Source organism: Opisthocomus hoazin, chromosome 10 (assembly GCF_030867145.1).
Source record: "Opisthocomus hoazin isolate bOpiHoa1 chromosome 10, bOpiHoa1.hap1, whole genome shotgun sequence".
Lineage (NCBI taxonomy): Eukaryota > Metazoa > Chordata > Aves > Opisthocomiformes > Opisthocomidae > Opisthocomus > Opisthocomus hoazin.
The window spans coordinates 10,381,462-10,401,040 of NC_134423.1; the positions used below are offsets into that span (position 1 = coordinate 10,381,462).

Here is a 19,579-nt window from a genome sequence, read left to right on the forward strand (position 1 = left end):
CTTATTTTCTAATGAAAGAGATTTTTTTTTTTTTTTTTTATGTTATCACACCAATATTTTTTTCACTACCACTAATCACTTGGAACATTCCTGTATGACCTCGCTCCTCATCTTTTACAAGAAACTGCATTTAAATCAGAACACACCAGAATCCTGGCACACCAGAACACCTGCCTTCCCTGGACCTCAGTTTTACTGTAAAAGCAGCTATTTTTGTCAAACTTAACTTGTTCTGATGAGGTGCTCTTTCCTCAGCACTGTCCCAGGATGACTATACAGCACACGTCTTCTGTCATTCGGGTTGTTGTGGCCCCAAGCCTAGACACATCTTTTTTAATTACTGCACATCATCTTGGGTAGGCTTAATTAGTTTCAAAGTAGACTGCGAATGACACCGATACCACACGAGGCCAAGAGAAAGAACATATTAGCGACCTCTTAATAATAGTTACTACACAATAGCTTAATTAAACTCAGCTCCTTGAAATGAAAAAATCTGAGTGGAAGTACTGTTTGAGTTGGGGAGAACAGGGCAAGAAAGCTGCAGTGGGAAGAAGAGAGCAAGAACTTCAAAAGCAAGACAGTAAGAAAGGAACCCACATGGTCTTGAGAACACACTCCCTGAGTGATAATTTAGAGATAACTAGCTAGTGTGCTAGTCTGTTTACCTTCATTCTGTTCCCTAGAAATTCTGTTCAGAGGTCTTCTCCTTCCAGATAGTCTTACAGCAGGTCACTGCTGTTTCTCCAGCCGTTCAGGCCCTGCCTCCCCATCCCATCTGCCCCAAACCATCATGTAGTAGCATATTCCTAAGTAGAATGTACCCATCGAACTTACATTTTCTGTCACCTTGGCACTTACACCACAAAAAACAAACTTTTCATTTGTATGAAAACTGCATCACTTTTTTTCCCCATGCTATTTTATGAAAAGTGCAAGCTGGCAGATTTTCATTACGAACATACGGATCTTGTTGACAAAGCTATCTCCAGCACTGTAGTCTGTGCCACCTCAGGCGCACCCCAGCCACACTCGAGAGGTGGTGAGAACTCGTCCACTAAAACAGAACAGCAACTTTAAGGTGTGCTGATGTTCAAATCCCTTGGTGTAATTCTACAATTACTTCATCAGCATATCCAATAAACTGCCCACCCTCTGAAGTGCACTGAAAACGCATGAAACAGACACTTCAGAATCATCTTGCAGTCCTTGTAATGTGGTTCAAGGCGAAGGTGTAGCTTTTGAACTAGGGTATCTTGGGTGCTAAGTGGAGTGACCTACTACACCAGGTTAAGCTAAACAGCTGGAGGCGCCCTTTCTGAAAGACACTGAATCCTTTTCAGCACCATTAAAAAAAAAAAAGCAAAAAGCTTTTCAACTGCTTTCCAGCGCCCTATCATAGGTTTCAAATCATTCTAAACATGACAGAAAAAGATTTCCATAATTCTTAATGGGTCCTAGACGACTCTGAGAATAATGATCATCTACTGCTAACCCCCCTTTCAAACGCTGTGCCTTGTAAGGAAGGTCACACTCACTAGCCAAAGAGAAAAAGCAAAGATTAAGAGAATCAGCAAGCACGAAAGAAAGCAAACCCTTTCCTCTCCCAATCACTCCCTCCTCTGCTGAAGGGAAAAGACAAACCCTCCTAGCAACAGAGTTCAGTGGTTAAAAGCAACAGGCTGCAGCACAGCACTTGGACTGGCTGCAAGGCTCTGCTCCGCCACCAAAACAGGAGGGTGATTAGGGCTGGGTAAACCCTTCAGCCGTTCCACTTGGAGCTGGTGGAGCTGGCAGAAAGCACCTATGATCCCTCTGCACTACCCAAAGAAACTTAGACTTTCCCAGAAGCAGTGTGATGAATGTGGAATTACCCTAGAAACACACAAGGAGAGGTTGAGATAAAAGCGTATGTGAAATCTAACTCTTCTTCGAGACTCCTTTCCTCCAGTGCTGTACTGGACTGTGGGAAAGCGTCTGCCTCTGTTTGGAGGCAGCCCTGGGCTGTCCTCTAGAACCAGGTACCAACCTTCTCTGGTGGGGAAGGTCAAGTCTTTTGTTCAACACAGCTACAAGAGCTGCTTCCGCTTCTGTATTGCATACGGTACCTAGAGAGGTTGCTCAGACCAAAGAGAGTGAGGGTGGTTCTCTACCCCAGTGATCAGAGCTCTCAGCTGTGAAAAGGCAAGAACTCTGGTAGCCACAAGCCACACAAGAATGATTCATGTATTTTAGCTTAAAAAGCACTGCAACCACATAGCGCTGGAGGCTAAGTGGCCTCAGCTTTCAAAGCAAAAGCAGATCACATCAACTGATTCCAAACACTGAGACCCAGGAAATCTGTTCTGCAATGTAGATAGCTACTAACTCGGAAGAGAAACTACAGGAAGGAAACAAGCAGTCGCTGCTCCAGCGAGCAGAAGCTGAAAAACAGATCTGGTTCAACCTCACTGCACACAACTACGAGACACCTCTACATGCAGAAAACACAGATCCCCCCTCCCATAAGCAGCATTACCCAGGTTCCTCTGTGGTCTGGAAGAAGCTGTATCTATCAACTATGGCAAAAGCCAGGGTACTTGCAGCTCCACATGCATGACTATTTTCTCTCTCCATAGTAACACCAGGATACGCTGGACAAGAAAATCATAAATTGCCTTACGTGCTCTGGAAAGCCCAAAACTAGAGATCTAAACCATTTTATACAGCTTCCCGTGCTAACTGATCAATCAATTCATTTACCATGCTCCCATTTACAATGTAATTATAGTGATTGTGCATGAACAACTTCAGAAAAATTGATGCCGTGAAAAGCCGGAATTGAAGACTCAATAGTCAGCAGACTATTCAGCAGGTATTCTTTATTGCGGCGCCGGGCACACGGGGGATCTCTCCTCCAAACGCGTGCACCGAAGAGACACAGTTACTAGGTATTTATGCTATGTTAACATACATATTCATTACATTTCCAAGAAATGTTTATCATAGTAATGGCTTTTCCGAGAATTCATTAATATACGGTAATGTCCATCGCACATGTTTGTTTGGCGTCTCTCGGCAGGGGTCTTCAGATTATCCTGCAGCCTCCTTATCTCTGTAGTTTGCATACCTGTTCTCCCAAGGCCCAGGCGCCTAAAGGGATTATTCGGGAGTCCCTTGTCTTGCAACCATCCGAATTATTCACAAAGTACCAAGACTTGTTTCTGACCACCTGAAGTGATAACATCCCCTACATGTTACATTTGTTACATTTACAGTTATCAATCCCTCCTTTTCTTTTGAGGATTTGTAGCTAGAAAGCTATGAATCCTCACTATTCTATTTTGTAGGTATTATTTTCAAATAATTCTATTTGGTGCCTAATCTTATTCCTTTTTCCAATCACTGTGTGTCTCAACTGAATCCCGACAACACCAAAGGAGACATTTGAGAGACATGCAAACAAGTATTCCTAAAACGACCAGTGTGATCATTCCCATGAACAATTGTTTCAATCACTCTAAACTGGGGAGCCAAGAGGTTAAATTTTGTTCCCCTACTTACAAGTGGGTTGTCTTCCCGTTTGGCTTGTCTCCATGATGTTCTCAATATGCCTTTAGGTATTTGGGACCGATTATATATTCGGTCCTGGCTGACTAGATGTCCTATGGTACACATTCCCTTCCAACCCGCAGGGAGTCGCTTTCTGCTAATGCCATCACCACATAGCCACCAATACGTGTTGTGTAATTTACAGGGCCCCATCAGTGGCTGTGAGATTAGCTCTGCAAAATGTTCCGCGGTTTACCCAGCCAATTGGTACATTCCTAAAATAATCCCAGTTCGAGGGGCTATAGGTTTCTAATTGGGTTCTGTTACAAAAATCTATATATATCGCGCCTGTCCCTTTCAAATCCCAAGTTCCTACTTCTACTGTAGTTTTGTTGATCAAATAATCATTCCACCCATCCCTGCAAGTACAATTTTTGTGTGTATGGAAGGGGGTCAGCACGAACAAGTGTTGGATCTTGCTTTCCATAGGCAGCTATTATTGCTGACCTATATCTGGGTGTTTTTATCTAATATCTGTAGGTCACATCTTGGTCCAGTCATGTAGCTTGAGTTGTCATGATCGCGGTATCCTAAAAAGCCTAGGTTTAACAAAGTTACCGCCGCAATCATAGTTTCAAACTGCCAGCCTTTTCGACCATCCATCCTGGTTTAGGAGCCTTCTTCACTCGGGAATAATGGATCCAGGCCGGTTGTTCTCTAATCTTGATTGCAGTGAAGGTAGTCAGCAATACCTGGTAAGGTCCATTCCACTTCTCTCTCAGTGGATCACCTGAAAAATTCTTAACATAAACCCAATCTCCAGGGCGAAATGGATGGATCGAGTGATCTAACCCTTTAGCCCTGGTACCCAAAACATTTTTACTAATCCTTTCTAATTGTTTTCCTAAGGATATAACATAATTTTGTAGATACTGATTTCCCAACTGGTTCAAATCTTCCCCCTGATGTTTAGCCTGATATGGTCTCCCATATACTATCTCAAAAGGGCTCAAATTTTCTTTGGCCCTAGGTTTTACATGTATCCGAAGTAGTGCAATAGGCAATGCTTGGTACCAATATAGATTTGCTTTTTGGCATATTTTTGCATCTTTTCTACTTGCCCACTGGCTTGTGGTCTGTAGGGCGTATGTAACTGCCAATTGATTCCTAACAGTTTGCTGACCTGTTGCACTACTTCTGCACAAAAATGCGTCCCCCTATCTGAGGAGATAATTGTCGGTACCCCAAATCGAGGTATTATTTCATTTAATAATACCTTAGTTACTTCCCTTGCTTTATTTGTTCTACAAGGGAATGCTTCTGGCCAACCTGAAAAGGTATCCGTGAGTACTAATAAGTACCTGTACCCTCCTTTTCCTGGAAGTTCAGAGAAATCAATTTGCCAATGTTGTCCCGGTATACTTCCCTTCCCAATACCTCCTAATTGTACCCGGTTACCTGTATTGGGGTTATTTTTAAACACGTTTCACACTGTTGGGTTACTTGTCGGACTGTAGTATACAAATTGTTCCCTATTAATTTCTGATTTAAAAATTTGTACAGGGAGTCCGCTCTCCAGTGTGTCCTATTGTGTTCTTCTTTAACCACCCCCCATATCTGTTTAGCAGGGATTATAATTCTGCCATCACTTAAGTAGGCCCACCCCTGGGATGGAACTTGGCCCCCTAATCCCTCTATTAATTCTTCATCAGCTTTAGAATACTCAACATTTTCTTGGTCACTCAGGTTTCTATTTCTATAATCTGGAATTAAGGCTAAAATCTCTTACATTCTCTCTGATGCCTGTTTAGCTTCAGAGTCAGCCAACCTGCTACCTCTTTCCTGGTCAGTGTTACCCTTCAGGTGTCCTCGGCAGTACATGATGGCAACTTTTGCTGGTAGTTGAACAGCTTCTAATAGTCGAAGGATTTCCTCAGCGTATTTAATCTGCTTCCCTTGCGCAGTTAGTAGTCCTCGCTCCTTCCAAATTGTCCCATGAGCGTGGACAACTCCAAAGGCATATTTGGAATCTGTCCATATATTTATCTTTTTCCTTTTGTTAACTCCAGAGGCCTAGTTAGGGCAATAGTTTCAGCCTTTTGAGCTGATGTTCTAGCAGGTAGTGATTGAGAACAAACTACTTCGGCTGCTGTTGTCACCGCATACCTGGCCTTTCGAATACCTTGTCCGACAATGCTGCTTCCATCCGTGAACCAGGAGTCCTGTGCATCTTCCAGGGGTTCCTCTTTCAGATCTGGTCTGCTGGAGTACACAGTCTCTATGGTTTCTAAGCAATCATGTACCGATGGTTCAGAGATTGACCCGCTGAGAAAAGAAGCTGGGTTTGTAATATTAGTTACTACAATATTAATATCATCTGATTCAATCAGAATGGCCTGGTATTGTAGAAATCGGGATGGGGAAAGCCAGTGGTTCCCTTTTTTGTTCCAGTACAGCTGATACTGTGTGAGATCGGTACTGTGATCTTTTGGCCCAAGGTGAATTTTCGGGCTTCCTGAACAGTCAAGACCACCGCCGCCACAGCTTGCAGACATCCTGGCCATCCTTTGCTTACTCCATCCAGCTGTTTAGCAAAATAGGCCACAGCTCTTTTCTAGGGTCCCAGTTGTTGAGCTAGGATCCCCAGAGCTATGCCTTGTCTCTCATAAGAAAACAGCCAAAAGGGTTTAGTAACATCAGACAGGCCCAGAGCCAGGGCCTTCATTAGATCTTGCTTAAGTGTCTGAAATGCGTTTTGAGCTTCTTTGGACCAGATCAATCGGGTGGGGTTGTTTTTCAAAAGTTCACATAAGGGTCTCACTATTATTCCGTAATTATAAATTCATAACCAGCACCAACCTGTCAGTCCCAGAAAGGTCCTGATCTCTTTCACCGTCTGATGGAGGGGAGTCCTGCAGATGGCTTCATTCTGTTCTGTTCCTAGTTCTCTTTGTCCAGACAGCTTGCATCCAAGGTAGGTTACCCGTTGCCGCACCATCTGAGTTTTCTGTTGAGAGACTTGATACCCATTTAATCTCAAAAACTTTAACAAACTGATAGTCCACTGTATACAGTCAGGTTTTGTTTCAGTTGCTATTAATGTACTGTAAAAGGGTTCCATCTCTGGAGGAAGGGTTCCATGCTTCAAGTTCTCGTGTTAGTTGATTTCCAAAGATCGTTGGGCTATGCTTAAAACCTTGGGGTAACACTGTCCAGGCAAGCTGGGTTTTTTTTTACCCGTGGTAGGATTTTCCCACTCAAATGCAAATAAATTCAGACTTTCTTTGGCTAAAGGCAGACAGAAGAATGCATCATTTAAATCCAATACCGTAAACCATATTTGCTACCACAGGGTGTATGCCCCTAACAATCTTATTCACTTCTCTTAAATCCTGTACTACCCAGTAAGTTCCACCTGTTTTTGTTTCTGTTTTTTTTTTTTACTGGTAACACAGGAGTATTGTATTCTGATTCACACTCCACTAGTAGTCCATACTGTAAAAAGTTACCTTGTTTCCCCTCTTTCTCATTTTGTTTTTCTGTTGCTTAACTTCTAAGAACTTTGCTTTTTTTTTTTTTTTTTTTTCTTCATTTAGAGCAGCAGCTAGCAAAGCAGCTTGTAACTTGATACCTTTCTGTTCTAATCACTTTACACAATCCTTCGGAAAATCCAGGGGGGTTTTCCTTTTTTTTTTTTTCTTTTCAATACCGTGTTAAACTTTTCGTCTCCAATACTTTTTAATTGTCCACAAAACCGCATCAATTCTAACACCATATCATAATTCAATTAATTGTTTCCTTATGAGGGGATCACCTCCCTCCGAAGCTCATGTTACAATAAAATAACTTCTCAACTTCTCCACCAATCGGTTAACACAACACACACACACACAACCTAGAAGCGATCTTTTAAAATCCTTCTGTTTACAAACTGTATCACCTAAGTACAACAATATATACAGGCAAACCACTTCAGTTAACATGTTTCTATACATAGAGCTCTTTCAAAACAATATATACAGTATATTTAATACATACCCCAAAACCAGAGTCCCTAAATGATCGATCAATGCCAAATAACTAGAGAACTTGTAACCCCACAATATATACCAACTTGTATTTTAAAACAAATCCCCAAATTCCCAATTCAATTCCTAAATCATGCCGATTTTCTTTAAGCAAACCAAACCCCATACATTATTAAGATGTTGTTGAGTGAGGGGTCTCCCCCTACTTTTCCCAATGTTGCCGTCTAGATCCTGGGAGAGGCTCTCAAAATCCCCCCCACGGGAAGACCCTGCACTGATACTTAAGAAATCATAAACCACGGCCCCGAAGACTCAGAGTTCAAATACAACAGTCCCAAGTCAAAAACCGGAAATTAGCAGAACGTATCACCATTTTTTTTTCTTTTTTTTTTTCTTTTTTCTTTTTTTTTTTTTTTTTTTGACTTATTTGTCTTTCACACAGAGGCTTCATACACAGTCACACAAGCTTTCCAATGTGCTAGAATACATCCTAAGGGGCTTTTCTTTAAAATACCACTGCTTTGCTGTCCCCCATTTTACTTTGTTGATTCTGTACCTCTGTTAGTCTTTATCTTAACAATTTTAATCTGTCGTCCCCTTCTGTCCCGCTCTGACCATGTTCCAAAAATGTCACAATTAATATTCTGGTCACAAGAAAAGAGGTTCACCGTGCAAGGTGGTTTTTTTTTTTGGTTTTACGATGCCTGATGGGTATGTTAACAAGCCAGTATCCGAGATATCCGATATCCGAGTTCAATACCAACAAATCCGTATCGCCAGAAGTACAACTTAAGCGGGTTTCCTAAGCGTACCATACCGAATGTACGTTATTACAGAAGTACAAAGCTTAACCCATGCTTGTACCAACGCACAACTACCAAAAGCACGTTATTACAGAAGTGCAGAGCACAACCCGTGCCTGCACCAACGCACCAATACCCAAAAGCACGTTATTACAGAAGTGCAAACCTTAACCCATGCCTGCACCAACGTACCAAGACGTACACCCTCAGGCACTAGTAGCCTGGTGTACAGCGCTCAGCGCAGGACGTCTCCTACGACTTATGAGAACTCTCCAAATGACCGGTCTCACATACCAAAACAGAGAAAGAAAGGAAAAAAAAGAATACCTTTACTCGTTTAGATGGTCCTTGTCTGCTCCCGCAGTGATCCAAGTGAGGCGAGGAGTCCCTCCGGGAAATCCCGGGGGTACCCTAGGGAGTCCTGTTCTCAGCGGGTCCTGCAGCCGAGCAGAGCGGGTCCCATCTGGGGTGCCAGAAATGATGCCGTGAAAAGCCGGAATTGAAGACTCAATAGTCAGCAGACTATTAAGCAGGTATTCTTTATTGCGGCGCCGGGCACACGGGGGATCTCTCCTCCAAACGCGTGCACCGAAGAGACACAGTTACTAGGTATTTATGCTATGTTAACATACATATTCATTACATTTCCAAGAAATGTTTATCATAGTAATGGCTTTTCCGAGAATTCATTAATATATGGTAATGTCCATCGCACATGTTTGTTTGGCGTCTCTCGGCAGGGGTCTTCAGATTATCCTGCAGCCTCCTTATCTCTGTAGTTTGCATACCTGTTCTCCCAAGGCCCAGGCGCCTAAAGGGATTATTCAGGAGTCCCTTGTCTTGCAACCATCCGAATTATTCACAAAGTACCAAGACTTGTTTCTGACCACCTGAAGTGATAACATCCCCTACATGTTACATTTGTTACATTTACAGTTATCAAAATCATATGTTCTCCTGTATAATATCTCTCTCTCAGCATTGTACAGGTCAAATGGAATAGCTCTATGAATTCAGTCTTTAAGATTTAAAAAGATTAGTATTTAACTGTTAAGAGTAAAAAGATTTAAAAAGACAGCTGAATTACTTAAAAGCTTTCTCTCCAAGTAATCGTTACACCAAGACAATTTACACACCACTACATCATACCTCAAGCAATCATTTTTAGCAAAGCATCATCTGTAGCTGATCAGGCTCACCCTTGAGAAGAAAAAAAGTATTTTAAGAATTACTGATGTGACACAATTTTTCTCACCTGATTTTGTTGAACAGATACGCCCCATGGCTTACGTGAAGACAGAGCCGTGAAAAACATGGAGAACTTCAGGCAATTCACAGAGTGACCATCACGCAGAGGCAGAACAAACGCCTCCGCGATCCTCAGCTGCACGCTGTCAGATACATACAGCTCCCCCGAGCTACACACAAACGCAGGAACAATACCTGCTATTAAAGGACAAACAGCCACCAGACGCCCGGTGAATGGAGCCAGGCGGCCCAGGCCGGCGGCAACGCGCCTGCGCTCAGGGGCAGCCGGGCCTACCTCCCTGCCGGGCCGCAGGGCGGCCGTGTCTGCACCGCCATCCCGAGGAGGCGGCCGGGGCGCCTTCCCCCGTGCCTCAGCACACGGCTGACGGCGAACCAGCAAGCCCCGGCCGGCCGAAGGGCCGCTCGCTGCCGAGGCGACGGCCTCTCCCGAGCCCGCCATTCGGCTCCGCTGGCTGCGGCCCGCCCTGCACGCGGGCGGCCCCTCACGGCAGCGCCGCCATTTTCTCCCTCAACGGCCCGGGGGCCGCCCGCCCCGTCCCCGGCAGGCCCCCCCCGCAGCCCTGCGTACTTCGGTCTGGCCGGACAGACAGACAGACACGGCCTGCTTTGCAAAGTTTTATTAGCAAATCAGAGCAACAAACATGTTTCTTGGTTTCGACAGGCTGTACTGCTTCCAAGTACATAAAAATCAGTATTTCTGTTAATAAAAATACAGGCACACAGATTTAAAAACATTGCCACTAAAATAACAATTTAAAAAAATCTTAATTAAAATACTTGCTTTTTTTTTTCCAGGCTATCGCTTATCTCCAGGTTTCTTGCTGCTCAAAAAGAATACACAGAAAATGGATTCTTCTCCCCAGCAAAACTAAACTGTAACACCACTCTGTTTATTGCCATGTGCTCTATCTCCCCTCCCTCCCGGGCTTCCCCCCTGGTTAATAAAAGGGACCCCGGGGCTGTTCCCCACACCCCACCCGTGCAGGGCAGGAACCCCCGCCCTGAGGACAGCATCCCCAGCGCTGGGCGCAGAGCTCAGCCAGACCGTGCCTCCCCGCAGCGAGGCAGAACCCCCACCTCCATGCCAGACAGGGTGACAGACACAGGGACCACTGCGCTTGGGGAAACACGGTAAAACGGCCTAATAAATCACATTAATATACATTACTACACTACGTTTTGAGGATTCTGCCTCAAAAATTACACAGAAAGCTTAGAAATAACCTTTTAACTGAAGGTGAAGAGAAGCCCATGCCATGCTCCTTACCCTTTATCCAGGTGCATGCCACAGGCTATGGCAGCACAAGACACGAAATAAAAGGAAATTCAATAAATAGTATCAAAATGCAGTCCCATATTTGCCAAAATACTCAATCTCCTGCTTCCACAATTCCTATGCCTATGTTCTCTTTCCCTTCCTTCGATCTTCCCAGTCCAGGTGCGCCTCCATTCCCTACACGTCTCCCTCATTCCTCTCCACTGCTTTTTACCCCCGCCACCACCTCCTTCACTTTACATCTCTTCCCTCAAATCCTACTTTCTGCCTCTCTCCTCTGCTTCTCATACTTTTCCTTCCCTTTCATAGAAATACTCTCTCATCAACTGCATTTGAGTCTTTCCCTAAGCTACAAAGCTACAAAAAAAAGTAGCATATTTTTATTTCTTTCTTAGAAACTGGGAGCCAGGCAAAATTAACCTGATCCTAGTTTTTGACACCAGTTCACACCTTCAGGTCTAAAACCTCAGCCTAGAAGTGACAACCGTAAAGCCAAAGAAAACCAGTTTCCTTGTCAATCTACAGTTGTTTCTAGTAGGCGTGCTTTCTGATTTTTAATTTATCAAATGTCAAAATAAATATTAATTTCTAACAACTAATATATTCATTGAAAAAATAGCCTAGTTTCTGCACATTTTTTGGTACCAGTTGAACAACACTGGCTTAGAAACGAATACAGTTAAAATGATGCAACTTCCTCGCACGAGGAGGTTACGTCAGTATCAAAGTGCTTCCTCCCTCAGTTTTGGGTGCAGCTCCCTGAAGGGCACACAGCTGTCTGCAGGCTGGGTTACATGCAGACAGCACCTATACAAATTGGTGTCAGTGAATCTCTAGTTTGCTGACAATAAATTAAAACAATAACAAAGTCTAATAAAGACTATTTCTTCATATACCTTGGGTTTTTAAGTGCCCTGTTTTGGTGCAGCATCCTGCCATCATTCTGTGAAAGCGCTGTATTTGGGTACATGTAAGTCACTGCAGAATTCTCTTCTTTCTGGCATCCAAAAATTGCCCTGGCCCATCTCATCCTTTCAGCGGTCAGAACCAGCTGTCCCCAAACTGACAATGGGAGTTGTGTTCATATTCAGCCAGCAGCGCAGGCCAGAGCACAACGCTTGCTGCAGTACAGAACTGTTTACAGCCAGCTTCGCGAGATCGAGGTTATGACATGTAATGGCACTAAGATTTTCCCTTCAATGACAGCAATGACAGAGTACTGCACACACCTAACAAAACCTGTCAGATATCTGCCATCAAATATTTACGCTATTAACAAATACAAAAATTATATTAAAAAATTACCTTAAGACTCCATAACAATTTCCCTGACTGAAATAATAACGTACACAGTCTTAATCACTGTGCAGAACATGAGTTATTCTGCATAAAAGAATATCAGTAGAAATCCCACATCCTGAGTGCAGCTGATATCACAAACAGATTGAAGCATCACCGAAACACCTGGCATATAAAAGCACTCCAATCGGTGCTTCTGCTGCAGCATTTCCCTGGGAATCCGGATCCCCAATTTTTAAAATGCTCAGGAGGCCTTTAATAACATCATCCAGCTGTCGGTGTAGTTGGAGAAGCAAGAAGCATCATACCAAGGATTCAGACAAGAAGGCAAGGTCTGCTTCAGGGCTGCTTTTTTTCGGCAAGTATGAAAGTTTCCTCTGTTTCCTTCCCATGGAATTCTTGTTACATCACGATATGCTGCTTCTCCTCTGATGAGCGGCTTCTCTTTGCAACAGATCCTCACCCTCACTTTCACAGTCTCTCTGAAATAGAAAGGCCACAATGCTTTGGTCACGTGAGTGAGATACACGCTCCTAAACACGACATTCTAATACTACTAGTGTATCATCTACCGAGAAAAGCAGAGCTAATGGAAATCTCACAGAGTGTCATCCCAAAAGGTCACAGGGGTCCCCCACCCTCCACCACACAGCCGGGCACAAGAGCAGCAGCACAAGCTCTCGCCACGACTGCTTGTTTCTCAGTCAGACGGCACGGTCACTGCTATGATGTCCAAACATCCTCTGCAGCCTCCGTGCTGCTCCTTCACAGAATAAACGTGGCTAAAATCTAACAGGTTTAGAGAGTCACTAGCTCTCCCTGCCCAACATTTCTGTCGCAGTAACACAACTTACAGCAGCATCAAAGAAACACAAGGGATGCCAAGGTCCCATCTGGTTTCCCACTGAAAACCACTGCCATGCTGTTGGGCTGTGTATCCACGTAAGGACAGCAAGAGTCACTGCACAACAACAGCTGGTGCTTCTCTCGTTCCCCTTTGAGAGATGTACCTACCAAACTCTCGTCTTGCATCAGGACCTTTTTCACCAGCGAACGAGATAAGTGGTTGCACAACGAGACAATACAGTAAGAAAGCTATGGAGAGAGGGAAGAAGGAGAGTTTGACCACACGTATGCAATGCAGACATATCCAAACACATTTCATGTATCTCCTGCGTGTTATGATTTCACATTCAAGCTCTATCTTGCCCTCGGAACCCATCAGGCCTGGGAAGCCTCACATGAGAAGGATTAAAGGCTCCCTGTCATACCTTCCATCGCCTTCTAGCATACTGCCTTCTGAAGCTTTCCATGTTAACAACAGATGTTTTCCGAACCAAAGCCTGTCGCTTGTCCACTGGCTGAAAGATAAGAGAGCAACTTTATTGCTTGGCTCCCTTTGGCGCATAAAATACATAAGATTCTTCACGTGCTCTGGAGCTGGCTGAACAGAATGCTGGCTGGGGAAGCCGTGGATTCATACAGGTAAAAGCAGAAGAAAAATAATTAAATCTCGTCTACCCTGTGCCTGGGCAGGACCCCTTGGATCTCAGACAAAATCCTAAAACTAGCATACAGTCAGAGGTCACACTTGGCCCTGTGCACAATGTCATTCTGAGAAGTTCCACTGCTGCCCCTTTCTAGCCATTTCACCAGCACGAAAGGTGTATTGCAGGGCATGGACTTTGCTCCAGCCTCCACTTTTGCCTTCTGCTTCATAATGATCCACACAGAAAACCCACCCAAAAGTCTGGGAACAGCTTTTCTAGTCAAAGGACAGCCAGGCAAAAGCGGGAAGTAACGGAGGGGATGCTAGAGGGTGCGACAGCAATGTTTTCGCTTTATAAAGTTGCTAAGGGGCTTCTCAGCGCACACCTGCACCATCTCCATCTTCCCTGAACTAAGCTCGTAGCAGCTGGCCTTTACTCACCTCCCTGTCTCTGAAAGGCATTGGGAGAGCAAGCAAAAGGTTCCGCAGAGGCCTGACAGAAAGGAGATGGAGCTGCTGTCAGCGCCCCAGCAGCACACTGCTGCTAAAGCGTTTGGCATGTGCTTGTGAGAAATCATGGCAGAAGAGGACTAAACCCAGCATCATCACATTGTCAGGTCCCATGCTACCTTCTAAATTTTCAGACAGAAGTCTGCACATTTTGCCCTTTACAAGGATATTTTAAAACCAAAGATACATTAGATCCCCTTCCTAACTTCCAGCACATGGCTCTTCATTTTATTGTAGCACATCTTTTCTGCGTTGTGCTTTTACAGGTTTTTCTTTTACCAGGCTGATTTAAACATCATAGAAGGAAAGAACAAAAAAGTTGTGCTGTGCTATAAAGACTTCAGAGGTACATATCTGAAGATGGACAACATGTGAATTTATGCAAATGTGAAATACAGAATAACTTCAGAGAGCACTAGCTGTACTCTACAACCCAAATATTAAATGGGTACCAGAGAGCAGCCCTTTTCCTGCGCCTCACAAAGCTGGTCAATAAAACCTGGTCTGCTTATCACAACCTCAGGCAGGCTCAGGTGACCTGCCGCTGTGAGTAACCTGCTGCAATTAGTCTAAGCCTGGCTCTGTTTACTTTACTCCATTCCACCACTTATTTACACAGATTAAGATCCCCCCCCAAGCCATCTCTTTTTGACACTAAACAGTCCCAGCTCTCTCGGCCTCTCCCCCTTTGACAGACACTCCAATCCCTTCATCATTTTCACAGCAGTCCATGAAACTCACTCCAGCATGTTTTGTTGACATCACCACAATAAAATGGGAAAAAACTAGCTGTCATTTAGTATCAGTGATGAGGATACATGCTGCAGCGTATCAGAAAAAAACGAGGCTTTGTCCTTTAACCATACCCAGAGTATGAGCGCGCAAGACATTGATACCCTGGCAATAAATAGATGAAGAAAGAATTGCAATACCTGAGTACGGAAAAATAGGAAGAAAAAAATATATATCAGATTTCAGACATGTGCCTAAAATTTCTGGATGCCAATTTGGCATTAAGGAACAGATGTGCCGCAAACTGACAGAGTCCTTCTGAAGATGAAGCACCTTTGAACTCCAAAACGACATCAAAGTTTGCATAGACCAGAAAACTGTATCTGACAGACTGAGGGGAAAACAACTTCAAAACCAGACCTGGTAAAAGTGAAAAGAGAGGAAGGCCAGGAATCAGCTCTTCAAAGATTATGGAGTTTATAGATTGACAAACTTTCCAGCAGTTCTGACCTGTATTATGTAGGAGGTGGATAACCCAGAAATAGTTATACTGGACTGGAATGCAATGAAGCCAGACACCTGAAGAAGCAAGACTATCAAAGAAGAATGGAAAACACACCAGTGAGGATTTCAACATTATTTGCAGCAAAATAATTGCTAATGTTTACGAGACAACAAATTCACCTTTCTCATCAAATGCTATAGGTATGGCATTTGTGCGGATACCTCAGCAGTAATTCAAGGAGCCAAGCTAGCAGCTAGGCTGCGGTCTCATTTAGATGTACACACCGCTTGCATACAACAGAACTGGGACATTCAGCCATTAAATATCATTTCCTCATGCTGCAAATGGCTAGCATAGTGCAACAAAACACTGAGTAGACATCAATTGGAAGTGGAAAAAATGTCACTGGCTAAATGTCAGCTGTACAATCACCATGAAAAATTTCTGAGTACCCTTTCAGCAGCAGAACCACTGCTGAAACAAACAGCCCACTTTAGAGTACGCCAGACTGTTAATAACTACCTCTCAATTTCAAAGTAGCCTGCAAACCAGTGACCTTGTTGTTCTCTCAATCATCAGGGTATCTTCCCAAAAGCAGTATGCCAGTGAGCTCCTACAGCTCAGAGCACACTAGCCTTTAGGACTGAGTCACGACAGTATTAACCTCACCCAAGCACACTCAGGAACAGAGTGGCCCCATTTAATGTTCCTTCTCATCGTGCCAGTGCATTTGTTCATAAAGCAAATCTACACGAACAGAGAATATGAGATCATGGCTGAAGGAAGGCAGACTCTGTTTCTTGAGAGACTCTTCCACAGATATTAACTCTCACTAAGCTTTAAGTTACTTTTCAAGAATTTAAACTCTCTCCCTCATAAAAAACCACTGTGTTCCAGTTCCCCTGGACAGGTCTTCAATCTCAAAGGAATCCACACAAGTGAAGACTGCAACGTTCTGAGAGAATAAAAAATGGACATCAGTAAAATTTTCAATACTATTTGTCACAGTGGAGCCCACTTCCCCCCAGCCATCAACACCAGCTTGCTGGGGACATCTCCTGGCTATCTACACTACTTTGCAAATCCTACATCCTGTGCAAAGAAAGATGCCACAGAGAGCACATCCAGTACCCATCCTCCACTGAGTACAATGACTGGAGTAACAATACCTCTAACTGTTTTCAGAACTCTGAATTTTCACCAGCTTCTGCATGTCTTCTGAGGGCACGGCAGTGATGGGTCCGATGTACCCTACACAAATTGGATGAGACTATGCTTTTATCTTTTTATCTCAAAGTAGGAAACATTATTCTTACTAATGTTACGCACAACAACAGTCCAGTTTATAGTTAGGTCATTAACTTCTCTGGAAAAGGAGGAGGGAGGCTGGGCAGTGAAAGACATACTCATACATATATATATGAATGATCCACTCTAGGTGGACTTGAGCAGCGAGGTGCAGGGATGCCTGGCTACTTCCTCAGAGATTCTTGTAGCTGCGTAGCAGTCACCTTGCAGCAAACTCACACAGCTAAGCAAAGGGGCTGCAAGCTAGCTGCAGAACCTAGGCTGGCAACTCTTCAGTACACAGAAGCTTGACACCTCTTTTTCAGTCACTAACTACACCATCAGGGAACAATTGCATCCTGCATAAATAACTATTTATTGTGTCCAAAAACGAGATGGGTACATCTGTGCATATTAATACAGTATAATCAAATGACTTCTTTGAAATACAAGACAGCAGGGCACAAGTCAAGTTTGAGCCAAGTTTTCTTTTACATTCTAAAACTTAAGAAAAAAAACAACTTCACAGCAAGAACACTAGTCTCAAATCCCACACCATAAATTTAGTTGTAGCTTTGTCACCTTTACTGGAGAAAGCAAACCAGAGGTCTATGTTATCACTTATCACTCACAAATTAATATTTGCACTGTAAAGTTACATACACAGTTATTTGATCAGTTCATTACAAATTCCCAATTGTATCTTTTGAATAGAATTTCTTTGGTATAGGGCAGGAAACTTGACTGAATTTTAAACTAAAGAATTAATCAACAGCTAACACCTTGATGGTAAAAAACTTCACTCTGCATAACTGGCCTAAAAAACACTGTTAACTTTTCCTCATCAGCAGCCATTTCATGGAGAATTTCCACAATACTCGCTGAATGTTAAATTACTACACGATTCACTTTGTTTTATAGGACAGATGTAACCTTTGTAAATATTTCCCTCATCTGGTCTATAGAGCTGCCTGCGTTGCAGCAGGTCCACATGACCATCTCCTTCATCCAACCAGATGCTGTCATAAGATTTTTACTAGCTTCCAGGTACCTGGCTTCTAGTATGTACAGACTGACCTACTCTTTATTCCAAGTTAATTACTTAGTAATCTTCAGGAATGGTAATACGTGATGAAGAATGATATAGGCAATGCAGAAGGCTGCAGGGTTAGATGTGTGATAATCTAGTTCCTTTAAGTTCAGACACTGAACACGGGAAAAAAAAATGCAACACTACAAACCACTGGGAGTTTATGGTTTTGGTCAGCATCTCGTGCAATATGTCAGAATTTCTATTTTAGTTCTAGGTGATGTTTTTTTGTAGAATCTACACACTGAAAACTTTGACTGCTGTACACTGAAACAGGCAGCAAACCCTACACCGAATCTGATCTACGAAATCACTGATTTGATTCTGTTACATCAAGGTTCAACCCTGCAAGGAATTCTTCACAGCGAGATCTATTTAACAGCTCCATTAGTGATTCGTTAACATCTTTGTTGAAAACAGAGTCAATGTTTCCATTCACACAGGCTTCATTTTCCAGTTGAAAGCTACTCATTAAATCCTGTATCCACTTGAGCTCCTCCGAAAGTTCCTGACTGAGAGATTCATACTGGCTCTGTAAATCTGCGTACTTCCCAGTTATGCCTGTAAGACTGGTGCCTACAGTCTTGATATCATCTTGTAGATGTCTTTTCAGGGATTCAACTTTACGGTATTCATACTTCAGCTGAGACAGCTTGTGCCTCACGCTTTCACTCTCCTCTTTATACCAAGCTTCCTTCTCATTGTAAATGGAAACCAGAGCATCAATGTCCTCCTGCAAGGAATCGTGGGATGCAGCCAAAGTGCTGAAACCCCGTTCCGTGAGTGAAATGTCTTCTACTACTCGGGCAAAGCGCTCAAAGTTGATGTAGGTATTATTGGGAGGCATACTCGAATGGCACTTTATGGTGTACTCTCTCAGGCGTTTTGTCTTCAGCTGTGTGTTCTCAACTTTCTTGTTTTCCTGGACTTTTGTTTCTTCTTTCAGCTGGTGAGTCGTCAGACAGAGGAACCAATATTACTGAATGTTTACAAGACAGGGCAGTAATTCAAAAAAACTCTACACAAGGGATGCAGCCTGAGCTTCCACAACACTGAGAGATTCTTTACTCCCACAGATTTTCCTTCATGCGTTTGATTAAAAGAAAAAAAAAAAGCAAACACACAAACCAAAAATGAATGTGACAAGTGATGTGCACTCATTCCAATGTGATAACTGTCAAAACAGGGCCGCAATTTATTTTCATGTTAATTTTTAGCAGTTAACAGTCTCAAAGCTATCAATATTTGTAAGAGGAAAAACAACAATCCTGAAAACACTCCAGTTAATGTTTTGTGCAATGCGGAGCAAAAACTGAATTTCAATATCCTCATTAGTCATGCCGAGATTAGCTAAATGTATTTTCAATGAGACACTTATCCACAAAAGCAAGCAACATTTACGATGAAAAGAATATATAGACACACAAATGTATGTAAATCAACATACTTGGCTACAGCCAACTCTCGACTTAAGAAAGCACTAAACCCAAGGTGTAGTATATGTGCATGCAAACAGAGAAAAATGCAAAGCCCAATCTAATGTAGGATACTGTAAGTGCAGCAAATGTCAAAGCTTTGTCCCCCTCTTTTCGAAAGTTATGATAATAAAAGAAGTCGTTTCCAGAAATCAGAGGATTTAGTCAGACCCAACCAATGTCTTCCCAGTGCATCTCTGAGACACCTAGGGTCTCCAAGGACTTTGAGGACAGTTTGCCATTTAACACACCGATCAGAGTGAGAATATTATCGCTGCTTTGCTC

The 19,579-nt window shown here is 43.2% G+C and overlaps 1 protein-coding gene across 8 annotated transcripts in view; it reads right to left on the reverse strand.

Moving 5' to 3' along the window:
• Positions 1-10,258: 10,258 nt before the first annotated feature.
• Positions 10,259-19,579, reverse strand: part of DAPK2 (death associated protein kinase 2) — a 50,293-nt gene continuing 40,972 nt past the window's right edge. For 6 of the 8 annotated variants that reach the window (XM_075431956.1, XM_075431950.1, XM_075431951.1 and 3 more), the window contains 2 exons: positions 15,448-18,765; positions 13,503-13,567 (listed from right to left, as the gene is read on the reverse strand). In XM_075431956.1, coding sequence (XP_075288071.1) covers positions 18,130-18,765 — 636 coding nt within the window. In that variant the 3' untranslated portion in view covers positions 13,503-13,567; positions 15,448-18,129. Of the gene's footprint in view, positions 12,689-13,220; positions 13,302-13,477; positions 13,568-15,447; positions 18,766-19,579 lie in introns of those variants that run through there. The other 2 variants (XM_075431957.1, XM_075431958.1) reach the window with 2 other exon arrangements.